General features: G+C 42.3%; 1 protein-coding gene across 8 annotated transcripts in view; it reads right to left on the minus strand.

Moving 5' to 3' along the window:
• Satb1 (SATB homeobox 1) overlaps window positions 1-14290 on the minus strand; it is a 93784-nt gene that overhangs the window by 43817 nt on the left and 35677 nt on the right. For all 8 annotated transcript variants that reach the window (XM_075980974.1, XM_075980971.1, XM_075980970.1 and 5 more), the window contains exons 6-7: window positions 4407-4518; window positions 1387-1841 (exon numbers count right to left, since the gene is read on the minus strand). In XM_075980974.1, the coding sequence (XP_075837089.1) occupies window positions 1387-1841; window positions 4407-4518 (567 nt within the window). The remainder of the gene's footprint in view (window positions 1-1386; window positions 1842-4406; window positions 4519-14290) is intronic.

The raw sequence follows: 14290 nt of genomic DNA on the forward strand, positions 1-14290 counted from the left end.
GGAGAACAAGCTCTGTGAGACCCACCAGGTCTGACCCTCGGTCCAGCCAGGGCAGCCAAACCCAAGTCACAGCTGGCACCCTCCCAGGCTCAGCAACTCTGCCAACAAGGAATAACACTAAATTATTTTTGTACCAGAATTTTATTCCTAGGATCATGTAATAAACAAATTTGAGTCAGGCAAAGGGGGGGAGGAATAAACAAGCATATAAAAACAAGAAAACTAAAAAGACACTATTGCCTCAAAGCTAAATGTTCTTCATATTTTAGTGCCTTGGCTAAAAATAAGCACCATATACATTATATTAGTCTCTAAACAAAACAAAGAAAAACTTACAAATACTAAAGATACTATCCTTGCAGAGAAGATTGTGCCTCACAGGAATTTGCCCAGGAGGTAAATGGTGTAACCTGGGGCATTTGTAGACCTCAAGGGAAGTCTAAATTGAATATTTAACTAATGCTTACAGACCAACCCAGCACAAGGTCTGTTATACAGATAGTAGTGAAATCCTACCTGGCTACACCCATTCCCCCCACTATAGATGCCTAGTGATCTATAGTGTGATAAGAGATTTTATGGCACTCAAATATTTACTTTCTGGACTCACAACAAACAAACAAACACAAAACCCCTGCTTTCTCTGGTGTGAGGTGAAGTCTGTGTAAATTAACGTGAGACTCTGGACAATAGGCAAAGGGCACCAGGAGGAGACGATCTTAGTGTGGTCAAGCCACACAATGTATACACAAAGAGCCATAAAAAAATCACACTTTGGCTGGGCAGCAGAGGTGATGGCCCACGCCTTTAATCTCAGCACTAGGGAGGCAGAGGCAGGAGAATCTTTGTGAATTCAAGGCCAGCCTGGTCTACAGAGCAAGTTCTAGGATACACAGAGAAACCTTGTCTCAAGCAAAACAAAACAAAAAAGAAAAGAAAGAAAGAAAGGACAGACAGAAAGAAAAGCAGACAGACTACACTTTGTAAAAAGCATATAACTCTACTACAAAAATGGGGGAAACCAAAGGAGGTGTGGAGAACAGGAGCAAATCACGGAAGAAGGCAAGTTAAGAAATGTCTGCAGAATTAAATTAAACCACTATTAAGCTGCACAGTATCAAAAAAGGTTGAAGAACTTCAACAAAACACATTAATTAATATATTTACGTTTGGCACGAACAGAAACACGGAAAAAGACCTAGGCTAGACACTTCACCTTTTGTCACTAACAGCTACCACCCACCACGAGAACACAGACAATGCCAGTGTGTGCGCTGGAAGGGGCACAGCAACAGGCACCACCACAGTGGGGACAGAGGTGAACGCGGAGGAGGAGAACATGAGCACGGAAGCGAAGGAAGGAGGAGGAGGCAGAACAACACTGACCTGAGTTCTGTTGAAAGCCACGCGTGCAAACACTGCCTGGGAGATTCCCGCTCGTTTCAGCTCGTCCCGCACCCACTGGTAGATTTCTGAAGAGACCTCCGTGTTGGTTGAAACCTGCTGCTCCAAAGGCTTATTCATGGACCTACTGACAGGGGGAGGGTGGTTCAAGTACTGCTGGTTTAAGGACTGCTGGGCTAGGAGTCTGTTCACGGCATACTGCTGGTTAAGCAGCTGGGCCATCACCAGCTGCTGGTTGACCAGCTGAGGACTGATAGGTGTTGACACAAGCCCAGGGTGCAGGTTCGGAAGAGGGGTCCGGACAGAGGGCTGGCTGCCGTGGGAGAGCTGTGCAGGAGATGGTGGCTGCTCAGCTGTGTTCCCTGGGACCGGCTGCTGGCCAAAGTTGACATGGTTGGTGCCTTGCTGGGACAGTTCAGACAGACTATCCATTTCAACTAAAGTAGACAAAAAGGAAAATCAAGTTCAGACAGCAATGAAGAAAATTTCTGATCACTTCCTAATAAAAGAAAGATAAAGAAATCAGCAGCAAAGAGCACACTGAGGAGTAAGACACCGAGATAATTTCAGGACACAACTTTCTGGCCATCATTGTGTTCTCCTCTGCAGACAATTTGATATGCTTCATGCAGAACAACACTCCTTCCGCTGTTTTGAAATATATCTTAGAGTTAATGCAGTGGTTCTCAACCTGTGGGTCAAGACCTCCTTGGCAAACCTTTGTCGTCAAAATTATTTATGATTCATAACAGTAGCAAAATTACAGTTATGAAGTAGCAACAAAAATTATTTATGGTTGGGGATCACCACAATATGAGGAACTGTATTAAAAGGTCGAAGCATTAGGAAGGTTGAGAACCACCTATTTAAGACATAAAATCTACTATAAACACATTTTTAATGTTTGCTTTGGAATCAAACTACTAATGGTTCTTAGTGGTACTCAAAACCAATGGCTGTTTCTTTTAAAATGGTATTTGTTCTTATTGTATACAGTTTTATACTAGATATTAAAAACCCTTTTATTTAGACAAAAGGGGGAAGTGTTGTAGAAATTCATTCAGCCAAAAACTTTTGGGGGTACAGGACATATGGGAGTGGTCTGCACATGATGGCTTTTAAGAGAGAGGATGGGCTCGCTCACTGTCTTGGGTGGTGACTGGAGACCTTGTTGTTTGTGAGTGTTCCTCAATAAATATTTGATACCCCCTTTAAAAAAAAATAAATAAATAAAAGATGGCCTCAAAAACATTGCTCACTTAATGGCACCAAGAAACCGTGAGCTAAGTTAAAAGCAAATAACTAAACCATGACTAAAAAACAACTAGAGAAAAATCGCAAACAATTCCGTATTATATTAACTCTAGCAATCCAGGCAAAAGAAGGAAGTAGTCTACAGAACAAAGGTGGGCATAACAGCTGGCTGTCACTCTTGGCATCACTGGGCTTTGTTTCATTTAGGTCCAATCATGGACGCATAAGGATTTCAGCAAATATTTCTCAGGATAAAGCAAAGACGTAGAGCAGAGCAAGCCAGCATACCCAGTGTGGCTAAGGCTCCAATGCTTTTAATACAAGTGTGGTTCTCACCAACTGCTAAGGATGAGGCAGAGAGCCGTCCTAGGACAATGGTGAGGCCGTCACAATTCTGCAATTTATTTCCACCTACCCAGAATGAATGTTTCTCCCTTGGCTAGAACACTTGTGTGGACTGGCTGAGAGTCAGCTCTAAGTGTGTCAAATGCTGCATTGCTGCACAGGAGGGACTAGAGGGAACTGTGTGACAGAAACAGGTAAGCCTTTTCAACCGTCCACACCTCTCATGGACAGGCTCGACTTGGATTTTAGTCACCATTTCTCTTTTCACTAAATATGCAGATTTTAAAATCAGAGGGACTGGTCATATGCCTATACCCCATGATATGTGCAGACTCTAAGAAGGGGAAGAAACCTTCAGTTTCTACCAATGATATCAGCCCAAGTGGGCCATTCCCACGGAACAGTAATTCAAGCAATTATTCCCAACTTGATGCATTGTCTTCATTACAGCCCTAAGCTATAAAAGCAAAGAATCTGTTTTGGTAGATGAATGGTCTTTCTTCAAATATTAAAAGCTAAAACATGCTCAAAATTCGGGTTTCTTGTCTCTGAGTCTTTAGGAAAAGTTATTACTGTTGTTACTATTAAATGAACAGAATGGTGATAAACAAAGATTTACAACAGGGCATATGGCTTTGTGTACGAAACACTCCATTCCTGTTTCCTTTCAAGACGTAGTATGTATTTGGAAGGTACAGTATGTGAAAGAAGGTACATCCACCTTAACCACGGTGGTTGCTCCCATGAGCACTAACTGATTCACGAAGAGAAAGCGCCAGTCTCCCACCGCTCAGCCACAGCGTGCAAATGTGACCAGTTGTTTTCCACCCCCTCAGCTTGATGCACGCTCAGAGAGGGCGCTATGCTGGAACTGAAAGTGCCTACCTGTGGGGTCTGGAGCCATAAAAACCACTCCAGCTCAATGGTGAAAACCAAAGAGTGTTTGGTGAGTCAAAGACAGTTGAATCCTGTTTAAAAGCTGGTGTGAAAACAGCCCCTTTCTCCTTTTTGCAAACAAAAGTGAAATCCTTAAAGCATGATTATCTCTGTGAGAAATCACAGCTGATATTAGTTATTCAAGGCCTGGTTAGGGCTTCACTGAGATGTTACAAAATGACAGCTCTCCTCCTCACGCCTCTATTTCCTGCATGTCTGACAACCGAGTCAGTGTGGCTGATTTAAACACAAACATTTATTGAATTTAATTATCTCATTATACTCATACCCACTCCCCCACCCCCAAAGAAACATCCTAAATTGATCTCTAATTGGGCAATCAAAAGATCTGGCTTTCGATGTGACTTTGATAAACCCCCAAATGACATGCAATGGTATGCTGCCACGGCAAGGGGGTGGGCTTTTGCCTTTTCTTTTTCTTTCTTTCTTTTTTTTTTTTTGCTTACCCATCATATCCTTTGTCTTCTTGAAATGTTTGTACCACCTTCCAAATTCTTGACATTTTGCTGCCGAGACATTTGCATAGTACGTGCTGTTCACAATGGAGGAGATCATGCTCTGTGTGGAAAGGGAAGAACATGTATAATATACAGCATGCCACAAGGTGGGTACCACAACCTCAGCTGTGGGAAGTTGTACCTGCTTTCATTCTTTCTAAACCAATTGGGACCAAAGCTTCAGGTTCTTAGGTTCCATTAAGTACATCATCAAACGCTTATTTAAGTAGTAAGCAGTAGCCTACATACCAGCACTCTTTACCCATCCTTCATTTACACCATCCGTTCCCCAGTCAGATGATGCCAGGACTGAAATTTAGAAAGGTAGGGTATTTTGTAGCGCGGTGACTGAACCTGACATGTTTATGAGCCACGGACACCAGTTGGAAGCTGGAAGCTCGTCTGAAACATAGGCCAGGGCCTGAGCTCTGACGGCCTCAGCAACACCTGCCTCTCACCAACACCCCCAGCACAGTCAGGTACAACCAAGCAGGAGAAATCATTTTTTATTTTCATGTTCACTGTATGGATCTCAGCTGCTGGTGAGCTAACAGTGCTCAGAGGTCACACGTAAGAGGAAAACTATCTCAAGAGCCTTTCTCAGAAGACGAGCATCTTCAGACTTGATTGCTGGCTTTATCTAGTAAAGCTTGAGTTGTGAATTTTAAATGACCAGAAAAAAGTTTAAATATGTACATTTCGTGCTAATTAACATTTTAAGAGCCCTATTCACAAAAAGAAGAGAGAAAGAAAAAGAAAGAAATGTCTCTTTGCCATTTTTCTCTTAAAAAAAAAAGACCTTGAAGAGCTGGGCATGGTGATGTCTGCCCTTAACCCAGTACCTGGGAGGTGGGGCAGGCAGATCTCTGTGAGTCCTTGCCCAACCTGAACTTGTAAGTTTCAGTCCAGCTCACACCACACAGTGAGACACTGACTCAAGCAAAAAGGCATGGACAAGAGTCAGCCTTCTAATAAATAAAAATGGAGACAATGATGTTAACGTATCACTAAGGTTTAAAGTAAAAAAATACACAACCACATTTTCGAAAAAAAAGCCTATTTTCCCAGATAATTTTGGTTACCGTAATTGCTGTCACTTAATTCCTGGTTCACCCAGTTTCTAGTAGCTAAACTAACTCTCTGTTGAGTCTTAAGAGTGAGACTGAAGCACCAAGCCTCCTGGTCCTGAGAGGAGAAACCTAAGAGCTTAAATTTCAGACCTGGTTGGCCTACAGAGAAACAGCTTACAGAAGGCTCCATTGTTGGGAGGCAACGAATAACCAGAAAAGCCAGTTTGGGGACAGTTTCATATCATTATCTTCTCTAAGCTACTTCTAATGTAAAGCTCTTTGGGCTATTATTAACTCTGACATCCATCATCACGTTAACTTTCTGTAATGTGTAAGTTTGGGGTCCTCTAAAGAAGTGGGAGCAACGCACAGGCTGGAGTTGCATTATTTATGCAAAATACAGCTGTCTCTCCAATGAGGCACCATGATAGCTTTTTCTCCCCACACTTTCTACTTTATTGTCACTTTTACATTTTATTTCTCTAAAAAGACATTCTTAATGTGCTCGTGAAGCCCTGCCATTAATCCAATAGCTTGCAATTTCACTAAGAGCCTCCCCCAGTCCACAGTGCAAAAAGACACTTAGTAAGTTGCCAAACCCAGAGCCAGAGGATGACTACCTGACAGTTAGCAATCTGCCGGCTTCCATCTCACTTCCTCTCCTGTAATAATGGATCAATAATGTTAGAGTCTAATAAAATGACTGAGATCACTGATAGATAACAATGATTCTGCACATGGATGTCAGCTCGTGGTCTTCTACTCTGGCCCAACTTCTAAACAAATACTAATTTTTACCTAGACAATCTGACACTTTCCTATGTTAACAGAGCACAGCATGGAAGGTCGCATATTTAGAAATAAATATACAGGCTTCCTAAATTCTGTAGAGGTTTTCAATAAGTACCCAGCCCACTTTGTCCCCTTAGTTCTATATATTACATTTGTTTTTTGCAGTACTGGCTGTTATGAAGGACACAAGGAGGGGAGAAACATAGCCTCTGTCTACTAAGTTTGTGGCCTATTAGGAAGTAGGTGATGTACTAGATCGTTCCAATACAATGTGACTGTCTGCAGCAATGGTGGGGGAAGAGGGAGAATGCACAGTGTGAGGAAATACATTCTGAAATACTTTAATAAAGTTCAAGCTCATATGCAAAAGTGCTATGCAGTTCATTACTATCCATATGTGGAGAATAGCACCCATATGTGCCCATCATCAAGGCTTCCACTGCCCCCGCTTAGCCCTAATCTCTAGTGTGCGTCTGAGTCCTAAGATGATTCTACCGTTTGGCAGAGGACCCTCAGTTCCCCCTTCACTTTCTTACTCCATCACTGGGCTTTTATTATTGGTAATGCAGATCTGTCAAAGATGCTTTCAGTGGGGCCATTGCGATGACAGAGCAGCAAAGTGCCTGCTGGGTCTGAGACAGTAGAGAACTGACTCCCAGACATTGTCCTGAACTCCTCACACATCCTGATACACAACCACGTGTGCACACACACATACAAACACCAAAGAATTAGGATGCTTTAAATAACAGATACAACTTTCAAAATGATGTCTCTGTGCAGATGTGGGTGTGTGGACACCAGATTTCTTTCCTAATCTCGCCACCATATTTTCAGAGTCTCTCACTAAATCCAGAGCTCAAGGATTCAGCTGACTAGCTGGCCAGTTAGCCACAGGGGTTCTCCTGTTCCTCCTCTTAGTACTGGAATCACAAGCTGCTAGGCCAGGCTCTTTATGTATGTGCTGGGAATCCATGTCAAGTCTTCACGCATGTGCACCATGCACATCACCACCTGAGACACCTATCCCCACAGAAATGGTCCAAAGGAAAGTGAAGGCTGCACGAATTAAATGTGGTAGCAAGTCAAGGGACACGGGCAAACAGTTTCTGTTTTTGTTCAACCTCTCAGCTCAGCTCAGTGAATTAAATGTGGTAGCAAGTCAAGGGACAAGGGCAAACAGTTTCTGTTTTTGTTCAACCTCTCAGCTCAGTGAAGCTGAGATGCATTTCATAGCAAGTGTCAGGAAGACAGACTCAACCCTTCACCCCGGACACAGTCCCGTGGCTCCTTCATTCTCCCTCAGGCTCTATGGCTCCAAATCTGCCAGGCCTTCCCACCTTCCTGAATCAAAGCAGGCTGGGCCACGGCAACTAGCACTTCCTTCACTGAGCATCTTCTAGACTTATCTCACAACAGCCTGGATGCTCAGCACAAGGCTGAACACAGTAGGGATGGGAGAAGGCCAAAGAAATAAGCCACTTCTTTGGGTCACTGGAACATCCTCCTTCTTTTGCCCTCCATCATCAAAGGCAACAGCATTTTTGCCAAGTGAACTTCCAAAGCCCAATCTCTCAGCTACAAGCTCCTTTCTTTAATAATTTGCAAGAGATCCCCCTCCAGGTTTTTCAAAGCAACCCACAGATGTCTCCAAAGAGGCTGGGGTGGTTGCTGCTCTGCTCGCTTGGTATGTACTTATATGAGCACTTTCAAATACACAATATCTGTGGCAAGTTTTCTAGTCAGTCAGTGGCCAGTACTGTAAAAACATCAACATTCGGGGAGTCAATTAATCCAACTGACTAAATTCTGATGCTAGAAACTCCGAGTTCAAATGTCGCTGCAGGGCACACCAACCAAAACACAGGCCGAGGACCCCAGTGTGGGGAGACACAATTTAAAAGTTGGCAGAAATTGGCTGTGGGTCTCCTAACCCCTGTGTGACACGATATTCTCATCCTAGGAGCCAAGTTGTAAGCTTTCCTAAGATCCACAGAGCACATGTCTACTCCCTATGAGGAGCTTGGCTCTTTCCGAGTCTGCTAAAGTTCCGATCTGTAAGGATGCCATCTTCCCAGAAACCCCAGCCCTCTAGAAGGATACCATCTGCCACGGGCTGAGCCTCCTTTTCAGCCAAATACATTATTTATAACCTTTCTAATTGTGAAAAGGTAAGGGTGGAATTTTTCTAAAGCCTGACTTACATATTGTTGGAACATTCTGAACCTTTGCTCGAAAATCTGCAGGTCTCTCAATGTGAAAAACAGAAAAACACAAGGAACCGGTTGAAGTTACATAATTTTCCCAAATGTTATCTTCCAAACCCCTGCTAGGGAGTCACACACACTGCGGTGTATATCTATAGTGCACTGGAAAATGAGGGAAGGTGGCCTGATTGTTCCGCTTGCCCATCTTAGGGGACTTGTTTGGGAGAAGGGCAGCCTTCTCAAGGACAAGATTATCAACCGGGAAGGGGCTGCAATCTGATTACCCTTAAAACTGCTTTGTTGTGCCTTTAACAACCCCCCTCAAAGAAAAAAAAACACCCCAAAACAATGCTAATCAGGTTATTCAATCATTTAAACCAAAACTGTTCATGCTTTTCTGCCAAATCAACCAACCACAGCAAAATCTGTTATCTCTGATTGCTCAGCTTCCAGTCAAAAAAAACCAGTTAACCCCCACTATTCCAAAAGTTTTCCAAAATACCTAGAAACAGGGCAAGCTGGGGAAAGGAAGGAGGAGGCCAGGCCTGTTTTGCAGGGGTAGGCGGCTGCTCGGCTTTTGCATGTGACAAAGCTCTTGGGAGCCAGGCAGCTAGCAGCTCCCTGGTGCTTCTGAGGTCCCCAAGATGGCCTTGTGCTTCTGCAGGTCTCCTGGCTTTTTAAACAGGACTGCTGATGTCAGGATCCTAACTTGCTTGGGACTTGGGTCTAGGCTAAATGAGATGGGAAGAGACAGATGCAGCTTCTACAAAATGGTGGCTCACCCATGTTGAAAGCTTGCCGGTTCCTTCAGCAGACAGGGCAAGGGCTAGCACATCTTATTTACACAATTATCTAAATACGATTAAACAGCTGATGGACAAATATTAAACTGGAAAATGTATAGTCATTTCAGCTTAATGTAATCCTCTTTCTGTAAACACCCAAGATGATTTTTTTTCCAACCAGAACAGTCCTGACATCTCATAAGCCTAAGGGTGAATAGCAAGAGATTGTTTTTGATAGTTATAAATATTCAAAAGACATGCAGACCATCTGCTTTCATAATACAGGTAAAGCGAGACTGAAATGGTGGCTGCTGTATAAAAATGATTCTTTTAACAAAGTCTTCCTCTCCTAGAAACTATAAAGACAGATGTCAAAAACTGTTTACACAGAGCAATCAGGAGCGTGTAAAATGTAATATTCCTTTTACACACAGTGCTTGCTAAAGAGGTTTTTTTTTTTCTTTTTCTTCCCATCTGTGTGTTGCAACACATTTCTACAAGTTAAAAACATTTTTTTTTTCAAACAGAGATCTCATGAATACCCAAAAACATGCGATCTGGTTTCTGAATGCTAATTAATTTCAGCTAAGGAATGGAGTATCTTTCCCTGTAGGAAGGAATCTAGGTTTTGAAGTGGAGATCTCCACAGGTTTGATTCTGTTAGGTCAATCTCATGGTTTTCCATCACTTAGAATGTATTTATTTGTTCTACCCATGCTTGAAATGAAAACACATCATGGCTAATGTCTTTGGCATAAAGTTGAAAATAACTGTTATCTGAAAGAAATACCTACACATGGAAAATATACAAAAACAAGAACAAAAATATGAACTTTAACTCCTGTCCAGTCTGAATGCTGTGGGAAACTCACGCGTTATTTCCAGTGCTAGAACACTAATCTTGACAGAACTTTTTAATTTGTTTATATTAAGGGCAAGGAGGTATTAAACACAACTTTTTTTTTAATCTATTACATTAACGGCAAGAAGGAATTAAACACTTTTTGTAATTTTCAATGAAATGAACATTTTCCCAAACAATACACTGAACTAACTGCTAGTTCATTACTATTTCCTGGTTTTTTTCCTTTTCTTTTTTTTTTTGAGAAGCACAATTTCTCAAGAATGTGTCCCTCCTTCTAAAGCAACACCTGACTACCTATGGATGAATTTTCCTAACAGTTCTTTACATATCTATGAAAAATCCAAAAGTCAGACTTGAACTTGCCATCCAACACAGTTGAATCAGCTCCATATACAAATCCTGCTGTGACAGAGCCTTAATGGAGTCTTGTTTGAATCCCCAGGCTATAAGACACCACAGACAGGGTCTTTCCTTGTAAGGCACATCCTATGGGATGGTAGCAGGGCCTGATCATGCTGGAAGTGAGGAGCAAGGACCCATCTGGTGTTTGAGGGTGGAAAGGACGGAAATGGGCTCCCATTTATGACCGCGAGTGACAGGATCACGGAATGCATGCCTTTAGCTGATGCCCCCCAATTCTTCCCTCTGGAGACTCTACCACCCTCTAAGCTATTCTCTTGGGGGACACTACCAGAGCACAACTGAAACCTCGATTTGTCACGATAAGATGGGTCACTTGTAAATTTCTCTTAAGCTCTAGCTGTCCAAGTTTGGGGGAGCTCTTGCCATTCTTCATCATTTCTGGTGCCTGGAAATGGCGTTTTCTTACAAAGAAGTCAGGACACATCACCAAAAATGAAAAGCCGTTATAAAGTTCTGAAGGACTACCAAAGAAGTGAAAGGAAACATACCCATCTCTACTCTCATTTCCCCGAAATGTATTTTCTAAAGGTGAAAACGTCATCATTTTAAAAACGCAGATATCTTAATTACCGAGTAGCACAAATTGTAGCTTTCAAAGAAAACGCTGGTGCAGTTACTCTGTCTAATTAAAGTAATGTTATACAAACTCTAGATAATACAGCATTTGACCAAACTCTCCATGCCGTCCTCATTTCTTCTACAATAAAACCTCAAACCCCGTGTATAAATATGCAAAGAGCTTAAATTGCAAAGTATTTGCCAAAAGGTATATTATTAGTATTAGTAGTAAAAGTATATAATATTTCAACAGGAATGTACATAATATAGAAACTGAAAGGTAAGTGTTGAGAATCCGTGAAGGGATTGTCTTTCCAGAGACACCAGGAGAGAACCAATGGTGCAATGCACACATCACTCTCAGGCACACTCTACACATCTCTACCTAGAGCTGTGTTTACGGGAAGCTTACAGCCACTTAACATCTTGCTTGTGATATAATTATTAAAAATAAAAATGTTATTGGGTTAAGTATCATATTAACCTAAGTAGACTTTACATGAGCACTTCCTTTAGATATGCCTGCATCTGGGTAAATCTGATTTAGATAATCCTGAAATTCTGCTCATTTAAACACTGGAGGGATGTTTGATTATTCCTTCTCTGATGCCCTGTGTGAATGTATGAGTGGCTTGTCTTTATAGAAGAAACAATTTCTACTACCTGAACTTAGAAAAATCATCAGACTCATTATTAGCTCCTTGGGTCTGACATGGAGCATTTTCAAAACACTGTAAAACACGAAGTAAAAACAGAAACTCCAGGCTTTTGAATAACTCCCCTTTCCCAGCAGAAGGACTTGTGCTAGGCTCTGAAACTGTCCACAAGAAGCTCAACTCTCTCTCTGCATTCTTTCTTCATAGGAACACTGTTAGATTTGAAACCACATTGCTTAAACACTGAGTGTATGTATATGGGGGGAAGGGAGCAGGACCTCAGTAAACCTTTGAGCAAACCCTCTCATTCCCTGACAGAGATCTGACTTCCAGTCTGCTTGAGCTCCACTATGGGGTCTACTATCTGCATTCTCGTATGACTGTTATCTCACAGGAAACTAAAAGAGGAAGCTTGCCCTTGATGTCCATGTTTTGCTTAACACTCTTAGCTCTCAGACAAGATTTCCCACAACTACTACGTAAATGTAAACCACTGTCACCTCTGGATTAAACATAAAAAAGAGAATAGCACTGATCTGGCTTAATCTCTATCAATGCTAGAAAAACCCTTTGTTTAGGATCAGTGCCGTTGGTCATAACCTCATAGTGAAATGACCCAACGACATTGGAATGGACTGCATGACAGACATTTGCAGTCCCAAGTGCAGGTGACTCCAGACCTTCACACAGCCAAATGTAGATCGGACATGTAGAGCTCTAAATGACGTCTGCCATGCCAGGCCCTGGCCTAAGAGTTAGCAGCATCAGCATCTGTCCGTAAATCATTGGGCTGTTATTGAAACCCATCCCACCCCCTCATCTTTCCTTCAAGAAAATGGACAAATGGAAGTAACAGTTAAAAGAAAAGGAAAATGTGGGTCCTGAATAGGGCACAGTTGAAACTACCCTGAAAAAAGTAACGTGCATGTAATAATGCTAGAAATCTGTCAACGAAGCTTGTGCTTCACTGTGATATACGGTTAGCTCATTTTTAGCAGTCTTCATATTGCTGAGCCTTTGGACTCCCAAGACTACCGTTCTGCTTAAAATCAGGTACGTGCTGCAACCTCTGCAGAACACAAATACCAGATAACCCGCAATGCAATAAGCTCTCCTAAGCAAAGCTCAGGAGTCATTTGCTCTTGGTTAGGTAAACTTCACAGGCAGAGCTAAGTATAATCGGGAAACAATTTGCGAAGTAAGATACTGCAGACAAGAATGTCTACAAAGCTCTTCCAATACAACTGCTAATATCACCCATAAATAAAAGTACAGCCATCAGACGATGATGTCTTAGTGCAGCAGAAATGCCTGAATTCTTGCAGTGTGCCAGGATCTGTGCTTGCTGGAATGGGTAAAGACCCTGGGGCCTATGTGATACTCAGCAGGGAAGGCTCGCTGACAACCTGAGCCCAACCCAGAATCCATGCGGTGGGAAATGAGAACTAACTTCAAGGAATTGTTTTCTGACCTCCACATAAATACAATGGCATGATCCTGCCTCAAAAAAACAAAAACCCAAAACTCAGCTTTGGTCTATTGACAGTCAATTTCAGTCAAGTCTTCTCAGGAGAGCCTGGAGTGCTGGAGAAGAGGGTGAAGTCATTAACGGGGTAACATCCTCTTTGATACTGTTGTCTATTTAATTTGCAAATGGACATAAATCAATAACAGATTTAAAGATTGAAGAACAGTTTCTATCCTCCCTTACCTTCATTAAAAATGTCATAATTTTATAACGATTTTAAAGGTGATGCTAAAAGTATTTGTTAACGTTTTGAATGAATTATATATATGATCCTTTACTTTTCCACAAAAGAAAAGTTTTTGGTTGTTTACATTAATAAAAAAAGAAAAAAACCTGAGTCAAAATATATCTAAAACGCTTTTTTTTTATTGAGATAGTTTCTCTGTAGCTTTGGACCCTTTCCTGGAACTCACTCTGTAGACCAGGCTGGCCTTGAACTCACAGAGATCCTTCTGTCTCTGCCTCCAGACTGCTGGCATTAAAAGCATGTGCCACTACTGCCTAGCTTGTTTTGCTTTGTTTTTGACAGAGTTTCTTTGTGTAGCCATGGCCATCACAGCAATCTGCCCACATCTGCCGCCAGAGCGCGGGGATGAAAGGTGTGAGCCACCATCACCTGGCTACAAGCTATTCTTAAACCATGTGGCACACAGAAATGTGACTTTAAGCCACTCATGCCATTCAGACAAACAACTCAACTTATTGTCCACTTCTGAACTGAGAATTAACCACTGGGGTTTTAGGGTGCTAATGCTCACAGCAATGATACCATCCCCTCCCTCCTCTCCAGAGGAAATCGGTGCATGGAAGCCAGTTGCTCCTGTTTGTGGCGGTCATGATGCTTGCACTCATTCACTACACTGATGGAGGAAAGGGTTTTCTGAAACTCGCTCGGTAGACCAGGCTGGCCCTGAACTCAGAGACCCGCCTGCCTCTGCTTCCCCAATGC

The sequence above is a fragment of the Microtus pennsylvanicus genome, chromosome 7, assembly GCF_037038515.1.
Source record: "Microtus pennsylvanicus isolate mMicPen1 chromosome 7, mMicPen1.hap1, whole genome shotgun sequence".
Taxonomy (NCBI): domain Eukaryota; kingdom Metazoa; phylum Chordata; class Mammalia; order Rodentia; family Cricetidae; genus Microtus; species Microtus pennsylvanicus.